Source organism: Xiphias gladius, chromosome 3 (genome assembly GCF_016859285.1).
Source record: "Xiphias gladius isolate SHS-SW01 ecotype Sanya breed wild chromosome 3, ASM1685928v1, whole genome shotgun sequence".
NCBI classification, from domain to species: Eukaryota; Metazoa; Chordata; class Actinopteri; order Istiophoriformes; family Xiphiidae; genus Xiphias; species Xiphias gladius.
The window spans coordinates 16,502,085-16,510,824 of record NC_053402.1 but is presented as its reverse complement, the minus strand read 5'-3'; the positions used below and the strand labels follow the sequence as shown (position 1 = coordinate 16,510,824).

Here is an 8,740-nt window from a genome sequence, read left to right as displayed (position 1 = left end):
TTTGTCATCAAAGTCATAAGAGTTATATAGCTGCTCCGCAAGACCAATATACGGCATGAGCTAAAATCTGTTTAAAGGTGCCTCTCACACTGACACTGTAATGTTATGTGGCACCGTGGTGATGAAAAAATACCTTCCTCACAGTGTGAGTCTTGCGGTTGGACTGAGCGGGTGAGGCAGGCACTGCTGCTGAGACCACTCAGCTAACGCTCCGGTGCGGCCTCACCTGACACAGCAGGAAGTGAGTTCACTTCAGCTACAGAATGCCCCGAGGAAAGGCTCGAGAGAAAACCAGCAGGCTTTTCAGTCGTTATCTGTTTATTCCGTTATTGTTCTCTACATTATTGCACATGCAGTAAACACAGGAGAGTTAAAGCAGTTTCGTCATTTGCTCTACCAGCGAAGGAACAAATAAATAGTGAGCTGTATGTGTTACAGCCAGAATGAAAAGAAAAGTATAAGGCTACAGTTCAAGTTTACTTTAGAATGACGCATAAGCTTGTACTCAGTTGCAGTATGAAAATTAAAAAAAGACTGAACGATGTATCAAGGTATTTTTTTTTATCCATCTATGAAGAGACATTTTGTAACAATCAGAGATTAAATGTAAAGTAAGTATACAAGGAAACGTATAAAAATTCCCAGATTTGATAAGGAGGTCAAACATTATTTGAAAAGCGTTTTCACACAGAGTAAAAAAGCCCCAGTCCTGAACGTCATTACAGTCTGACACCAAAAGTGGCTTTCACACCTGCCTCTCACTCTGGTTAAGGACCTCCGTTTTACATTAAAAAGACAATCATTAATCTTCAAGAAGACTCTCTTACATTTCTTATCCAATTTTACTGATTCTTACTCCAAACTTTCTGAATCATCATATTTATATCATATATGCACCAAAAATGTTCTCATAGGATTTGTGTCGCTCAATTTTCGTGGTGTTGCTGACTTTCACATAAAGAGCATCATTTTTGTAAAGGTGAAACACTCCACCCACGTAACTGTTGGATCGCGTTTTGATCGACCTCGGGGAGTATTTCCTGGACTCCAGGAGGGTAATGCTTCCTCCAGTATACTTCTCAGTACGCATATCGACCAAATGGTGAAATACACTGTTGTCAGTGAAGTAAACCTTTGAATAGACATAGTAAAAACCCTCCTTCTGAATGATAAGACTTCTGTCTTTGTAGTCCATTTCATAAAGGAGTGGGTCTGCAGTCATGCTCCATGCCATGACCTGTTTTCCATGAACGACATCGTATCCATCTGGAAAAACAACAATGCAAGCAACAATGTCTGATTATTTTAAACGGACATCATAAATAGGCAAAAAGAGGCATTTTGCTCAAACCTGATGAATACCCACCCTTGTGGAATGGGCAATAAATACAAAATGTATTTTCTGCCTCGGTAATATACGGAAAATGATGGTAATGGATATGACAACAATGCTGGTCTCACCTGTCAGATGGGCAACCGGTTTGGAAGGATGAATATCACTGGGCCATTTAGTGGGAAAAGTAACATCTCCAGCTGAATGAAGACCAGATACAATGTCATCTAATGTGGATTAAGTAGCCCAAGATATTTATCATTTGAGTAAAAAGTGGTGAGACATACCTCCGATTTGCTTAGAGGATGATGCCGAGCGGGCCTGCAATGCAAACAAAAATGATTTACCTCTTAGTTGTCTTTGTATGTGTTTTTGTGAGCATGCACATGCAGAAGCAACCACCATTGGCGGATATGCGACAAAGGTGCGAAAATAAGATGTAAAAGACTACAATCTCGCCAAATGTAAGCAGATCTTTACAAAGATCTCCACATCATGAAATCTAAATTGTGTTTACGGGCCGCTTTTTGTTTTTTCCATGATTTAATCTCTCTGTATAACAAAGAAGGATGGGTCTGTGTATCTGGTAGTCAGCAAAAGGTAGCACAATCATGTCACAGGAAATAGACCACTTCCTTTTCTTCACCATTCCCAGTTTGCCAAACAATGTCAGACAGAGAACGCTACGTCCTCCTCCCCCAACTCCCAACACCCCGACTACGGCGCTCACACAGAGCATCAGACAAGGACGGGAAACTGAGTCATAGAGATACAGTTATCACGGGACATCAAGTGTGCATGCCCCTACCCCCCGGGACGTCACTGGAGTTCTCCATAAATGGGCTGGACTTCTAATGTTCTAATGTACTTCTCCATCTCTACTCCACGCTCTTCCCCATAATAGTGAAATTATTTCACCGTCAGCAGTTTTTGGAGGAAAACAATCATTTATATGGTTGTTTTCTGTCACGAGGGTCCTTTTGGTTTGCTGAGGCCTTTGCTTCACAAAACCCCAACAAGATCCCCACATGTAAATCTGTGTGAAGAAAGGTTTTGAAACGTGGGCCTGCTTTTGTCTCACAATACGCTAATGACTTTTTTTTCTTTTTTTTTTTTTTCAAAGCCTCACCATATCTCCATCATGACACCATGGGAAAATCTATGATCAAAACTGACTCCTGGGCAGGGGATAGTTCCACTTTGATTATAGAACTATGACAGCAAAGCAGAGAAGAAAATTTCCCACAGGTAGAATTTGACCTTGTGAAATGCATACATCAAAAAGTTATCTGAACAATGGCTCTAAAGTAACTTTCTCATCACCACCACATGAAGTGTGTTGCCTTTATAATACATCATGACATCCTTTTTTGTTCCAAGGTCACTAATTTTAGTATTTTGCTGTTTTTATCTTTACATTTTACCTCAATATTATCAAGATATATTTAATTTACTTCAAGTAATTACATGTGTGCATGAAAATGTTAAAGTATAAATACATAAGACTCAAGGAAAGAAAGAGTTAGGGAGTTTTAGGTTGAGCGTGACAGGAAAAAGTAAGAGAAAACTCGTAAAAGTTAGAAAAATAAAAAGCTGAAAACGAGAATAAGATTTTAAAGCTGAATGAGTTCTAATGAAGACAGTGAGATTCAAGAGTTCAAAGGAAGAAAAAATAACTTTAACATTAATTTGATAAGAAATCACAGGATGAAACAGAAAAAAAATATTGTAGTCAGGTGTAGGAACAGAGACGAATGATACTCACAGATTGGGTTTGATAGAGATGGTAAATGAAGCAGGCTTCTATGGTCATGCCACACAACGCCACGCTCACCAGCAGGACCAGCAGGGTCTGTGCCATCCCCGCACGCCGTTGGCCCTTTTTCAGCCTGGGTGGTACTGGAGGCCGGGTGACATGGCTGTCCACCACATACACAGAGGGATACCCGTCCTGGGCCATACCTACAGTGCTCTTTCTGTAACTGAAAGAAGATTCAGTGTGGAAATATTCTCTAGAAGTTGTCAGAGGGTGTTGCTTCAAGGGGACCTTGGAGACAAAAAGAGGCTTGAGAGACAGAGAAGTGTGAAAAAGAGCAGAATGGGTGGGCTCACTTGTGGTTGGCTCAAGTTAAGATGGCTCACAAGTAGTCATATTGAAAAACAGACTCAGATACAGAAATCTTGAGATGTATTATCAAGACAATTTGGAGGCCATCAGAGATGCACGTGTCTGCACTCAGCACCTGCAAAGGTGAAAGTGATAATGGTTAGTATTACTTTTCCGATGCAACTGCAGAGCCTCACAAACGATCAGTTGTGAAGCTTCAAGGTAGAAGGCAACAATCGCCAAGTGGGAGAAAAAGTAAAATACATTCGTCCTCCCCTTTACACCCTCCCACTTCACTGTAATACCAATGTTGAAATATCTCCATTCACACTTCCTCTCTCGCCTACACACTCCCTGAAACCTGATTTATAATCTGATGGCTTATAATTTAAATCTCAACCGCTGTTGGGTTGTTACCCAAAATGTTTACATGTATGCATTGTCATCCAGTGTAGGGGCCAAAAGGCCTCGAGGCCAAATAACATGAGACTAAAAACTTAAAAAGCAGGACGTGATGTGATGTGATGTGATGTGATTTGATGTGATGAGTAAAGCCGGACCTTCAAGCAGCGAGGGGGCATAGGTCTGGAGAGGACAGCTGCTCTGTTGTGGACTTCTGACCATCCAATACATTTTTCCTATATAGATTAAAAATAAATAAATAAATAAAATCAAACAAACATAATATTATTGTGAAACCCTGTCACTGATACTCGTACTTATATCCATACTGAGGCTGTGCTTTTACCCACAGCTCCACCTATAGGATAAGCGTGACATGACAAGTACAACATTTGTTGGACGGAATTAAAAAAAAGTTTTAAAAAAGTAAAAAAAGAAGAAAAAAAAGAAATGTTTTAAGTTTTTGTTCAGAAAAAGAAGAAGTATAAAAAGTGTTGAAATAAAAAAAAAAAAAAAGATGTAAATGTACAGTGCCTGGGCAGGCCTTTATGATCTAGGTGTAAACAGAGCATTTTGCATCCCTTCACCTTCAGGGCTTCTCCGTGTGGAGCTCCACTGGTCGACGCAGATAGAGGCTCCGCTCATTCAGGCTCTGCCCATGGGATTCACTGTGCATGTGTGACAAAGTTGCCGACTGTGCGCTGCGACGGGAGCACGATGAGCGGGTCTGCACAGCTCTGTTTGCTGGCACACTTCATTCTGACTGCGGACCTGGCTTCGGGTCTAGGGCCAAGGCCAGGCGCGGAATTCACGTTTCTCTTAGCTGCCGGCCGCACCGAGTGTTTTTACCAAACCACCGCGGGGAACGACAGCATGGAAGTTGAGTACCAGGTAAAACCAATCTTCTTATCTCTCTTTCTCGTCTGTCTTGCGCCGTGCCAGTGTCATGTCGTGGTTGGAGTTTTGAGTGGCTTTGTTAAAGTTTGTGAATCGTGTCTAACTGAAAAACAAGTGAACAAGCTATGGACTTTGGTCTCGCATGCAGAGAGATAAGAACAGCGATTACTGCTGTTTTTTGAAGACACCAAAGAGGTAGAAAAACTCAGAAATATTCATCTGCTTCCAACCATACTGCAAAAATACAGGTTATAAGTATTCATTAGGAACAAGCACAAACACACAAGATGTACCTAAAACCTGATAGGGTAAGTGCAACCACAATATATGATGGCTTGCAAAGATGAAATCAGATAAATGGGATACACAAAATGCAAATATTTTTTCCAGGTTTGGTGCTTTTTCAAACATAGAGCTTCTGTAGCCTGTCCTCAAGTCACCCATAATCTGTGGCTGGCGCTCAGTCATTTTTATGGTCATGACCTTTGCATTGCTTCACCTCCCACCATCACACCACAGTCACCATACACTCTGGCAGCTGCGGGACCTCTGTTAGTGTAAAGTCTCAGTCCTGGCTGCCACGTCCCTGGGGTTTCTAACAGGAGCCTGGCAGGCTTACCGGCGCAATCCTCGCTGGAGCGGTCGATGCAGGAGGCTCTCGAGGCGGCCGCGTGGATGTGGAGGTCTCATTCCGAAACTCCTGAGAGGTCGAAGGCTGCTCCATGATGTGGAGCTGTGCTTTCTGACGCAGCATTTTGAAAACATTGCAGGCAAAAGAAAGAAAGAAAGAAAGAAAGAAAAAAAAAAGGACCTAAGATCAGGTCGTTTGTGTGGTTTTTCAGAAAATGAGAGATCCTGAGAGGTTCAATACAAGATGTAATAAAAAACAAAACCGCACTCCTTCTTAACTAGAGGGCTAAGTGGGGACAGTGGAAGGTAGTGAAATAAAGAATTTACAGACAACTGTTCTAATATTATCACTGTATTATGTGAGCTAGGTTGCTGCTCAGTTTGCTGTACGGGATTTGAATTTCAGCAGCCGTTGTCCAGATAGTGTGATTAAAGCTGCGAGCTGCATGCCTGGAATGAAAATATGAAGATAAGAGTGGATATGTGAGTGAATTCTGGGTAACCTGAATATGCTGCGCTACTGACCTCTGTCCCACGGCTACTCTCTCTTCCAGGTGATAGCCGGGTCAGGCCTGGACGTTGGCTTTGCCCTCATCTCGCCCACTGGACACCGGCTGGTCTCTGACTTCAGGAGATCTGACGGCAACCACATGTGGGTCACCTAAATGCTTTCCGACAACCACCTGCTTTCGATGTGATGCTCAGCCCCTGTAATACTCTTTATTTGCATTGAAACCAGTTAAGCAGGAAGTGGAGGCAGGCATTAAGTTCACTCCCCAAAATGCATGAAAACCTGTGAATAGGGACTTGATTTCAGAGCTTCCTTTCTAAAAAGACACACTGTTCTGTACATGCATTTCCACGCAGACATTTTTTTTTGTGTATCAATAGGGAGGAGTTTCAACCATGATATGGTTGATAGCAAAAGCCACCTGTTTCCAAAATTTCATACCAGTTTTTTCTTTTTTTTTTTTTCCCTGCCAGGGTGGATCCCACAGAGGATGGAGACTACCGGCTGTGTTTCGACAACAGCTTCAGTAAACTGTCAGAGAAGATGGTGTTCTTTGAGGTGATCGTTAGTAGTCAGAGAAGCGCAGGTATAGGCCCAGATGAGTGGGCGGACGTGGCCACGACAGAGATCATGGTGGAGTACAAACTGGAGGACATCAGGGTGAGAGGGAAACCAAAAGAGCCATTACACCTGCTGCAGCGACGATTTCCCTCCATGTCTCTCTTGCACTCTCTTTCATCTCCTCCTGTCTGCTGTTCTTTTCCTCCTCTTCCAGGCGAGGATGGACTCTGTGCACCAGCACCTGGAAAGGAGCCGCCAGGTCCAGACCGTGCTGCGGGCCTTTGAGGCAAGGGACCGCAACCTTCTGGAGGACAACCTGTGGCGGGTGTCCTTCTGGTCCTGCCTGAACCTGCTTGTCATGCTCACCGTCGCCACCACACAAATCTACACCCTGCGACGCCTCTTTGACGACACCAAGCGCATCTGCACGTAGTCGCAGCAGAACCGTTCGATTAACCTCCAGCCGACAGAGTGCAGCACCTGAAAGCTCCCACATCTGAAGGTCTGACAGTAAACCTTCCACTGACATGTTCTTTGTGAGCTGAATTCAAAGGGATAGCTCACACGTTGGGAAAACTGATTCATCATGCACTGGGAACTTTTTAATTGCAGCCAAAAACAGCTTGCTATAATGTTTTGTGAATTCCAGTTACATCCGCACCTGAAAAATCAGATTTTAAGTCTTATAATATGCACAGACACACACACACACACAGACACACACACACACACACACACACACACACACACACACACACACACACACTCTATTTGCAGCACTGATGTTTGTTAATATCATCAGGGAAGCTAGAAAACCAAAGCTGTTCTCACTGGAATGTTGTTTTATTGAATTTCAGATATTACATTGTACATTAACATTTATTACTCTAGGCTATGCTTTATCAAACCATAAGCTATAACAAAACAATGTCAAAAACCTCACCTCCTGACAGTGTAATGTTAAAAAAAAACAAAAACTGAAAACTAAACCTCAAACTGTTTTAAAAAAACAAATCACAACTAAAATATTTACTGTGGAAAAAGACGATAAGTAATCTCTGATCAGTTTCTCGATCTGGGGCTTAAATAAGCAGGAAACAGCGAAGTCATACAGATGGTAAGATGGTTTTTCATTTCCTTGCCATTATTTGAGGCACTGCAGTCATTTGTTTCAGTCAATTGCACTTTGTGGCGAAAAAAACAAACAAAAACATAACGCAGTAGACACGCGCTGTTGTGCATTCAAATCACTACCACTATTTTTCCTCCCGCTATTATGGAACTTACTGGGACTGCTCAGCCGTCTGAGCCATCGTTCACTTGTTCCGTCATATATCATATAAAGTTATAACACTCCACCGCTTGAAAGGATTTTTTCTTTGTCATCACAGAACAGATGCTACAGTAATACATTTTCATGTTGAAGTGTTAGTGTTTTGGCACTGTATCTGCTCATTTATCCCTAAAAATTAAACCATACTGTATCTCAAATAGGTTTTGTTAAAATTGATAATTCAGTCTTCTGGGAAATGGTGTGGTATAAACTAGGAAACGGGAAATGTGTTGGATTACAGTCCACCCCATTGCAACTTGGTTCTAACCATGTATGAAAATACTAAAATATCTTTAGTGCTCAGAACTGTTTTATACAACATTCCTTAAAGAAAAAGTAACATACTTTGGTTTAAAGGTTGACGCCCGAATAGTTAATATATTTTACTGACTACCAGATTATTTACTGAGCCTGTTACAACATTGCTGTGGCTTTTTGAGTGAAGTGAAAGTAAGATACGTGGTTCCTCTGTAGTCCTGCTGTTGTCATGGATCGAGGTCATATCGTGTCCACTGCATGCCGGTCAAGGTCACCACTGGTGTCGACGGGGAGCCGGGCGCCTGTTCAGGAACAATCAACCAACATTAATCTCTTAACCTTCTGACATGTACTCTACAGGATTCCACGCAAGGGCATTTGTTAATACGGCAATCTCTGTTAGTGAGGGGACCTAGATCATCCCCCACTCTCACTGGAGGGTATGATTAGACGCATAATTTATTCATGAATGCAGCAACTCCTAGAGAATTACATTTAAACAAATGACTACTTCTGAAAACTTTTGGTGCTGGGGGAGATTTGAGCCCATTTTGCACAGAACTGTTTTAAAAAATGTTTGTAAAAATGGGGTAAACTCTATGTTCACTACCTATAAAAAATATTCAGCCGCCTTGTATGTTTTTATGCTTGATTGTCGAACAACACTGAATCAAAGTTGATCTATTTTCCCTTTCTACTTTGATTCAC

General features: G+C 42.0%; 2 protein-coding genes across 5 annotated transcripts; one reads left to right on the top strand and one right to left on the bottom strand.

Moving 5' to 3' along the window:
* Positions 1 to 320: 320 nt before the first annotated feature.
* Positions 321 to 5,443, bottom strand: tnfsf14 (TNF superfamily member 14). 4 transcript variants are annotated; one of them, XM_040118754.1, is made up of 6 exons: positions 4,430 to 4,837; positions 4,001 to 4,078; positions 3,099 to 3,315; positions 1,621 to 1,654; positions 1,462 to 1,533; positions 321 to 1,266 (listed from the first exon to the last, which is right to left on the bottom strand). In XM_040118754.1, the coding sequence occupies exons 3-6, from the start codon at positions 3,291 to 3,293 to the stop codon at positions 881 to 883; spliced, it is 687 nt and encodes a 228-aa protein (XP_039974688.1). In that variant the 5' UTR covers positions 3,294 to 3,315; positions 4,001 to 4,078; positions 4,430 to 4,837; the 3' UTR covers positions 321 to 880. The 4 variants fall into 4 exon arrangements, with proteins under 4 accessions (XP_039974688.1, XP_039974669.1, XP_039974678.1 ...); XM_040118735.1 differs by lacking the exons at positions 4,001 to 4,078; positions 4,430 to 4,837 and adding an exon at positions 5,359 to 5,443; XM_040118744.1 differs by lacking the exon at positions 4,001 to 4,078.
* On the top strand, positions 4,381 to 7,451 carry tmed1a (transmembrane p24 trafficking protein 1a). Its single transcript, XM_040118775.1, has 4 exons — positions 4,381 to 4,733; positions 5,924 to 6,021; positions 6,354 to 6,540; positions 6,656 to 7,451. The coding sequence occupies exons 1-4, from the start codon at positions 4,560 to 4,562 to the stop codon at positions 6,872 to 6,874; spliced, it is 678 nt and encodes a 225-aa protein (XP_039974709.1). The 5' UTR covers positions 4,381 to 4,559; the 3' UTR covers positions 6,875 to 7,451.
* The last annotated feature ends 1,289 nt before the right edge of the window (positions 7,452 to 8,740 follow it).

Excerpts from the sequence above, each read along its gene's own strand:
- tmed1a (XM_040118775.1), top strand. The coding sequence starts at position 4,560 with ATGAGCGGGTCTGCACAGCTCTGTTTGCTGGCACACTTCATTCTGACT. Across the intron at positions 4,734-5,923 it reads GCATGGAAGTTGAGTACCAG|GTGATAGCCGGGTCAGGCCT; the intron begins GTAAAACCAATC and ends TCTCTCTTCCAG. Across the intron at positions 6,022-6,353 it reads AGATCTGACGGCAACCACAT|GGTGGATCCCACAGAGGATG; the intron begins GTGGGTCACCTA and ends TTTCCCTGCCAG.
- tnfsf14 (XM_040118735.1), bottom strand. The coding sequence starts at position 5,429 with ATGAGACCTCCACATCCACGCGGCCGCCTCGAGAGCCTCCTGCATCGA. Across the intron at positions 1,655-3,098 it reads ATCTCTATCAAACCCAATCT|GCCCGCTCGGCATCATCCTC; the intron begins GTGAGTATCATT and ends TTTGCATTGCAG. Across the intron at positions 1,267-1,461 it reads ACCGGTTGCCCATCTGACAG|ATGGATACGATGTCGTTCAT; the intron begins GTGAGACCAGCA and ends TTGTTTTTCCAG.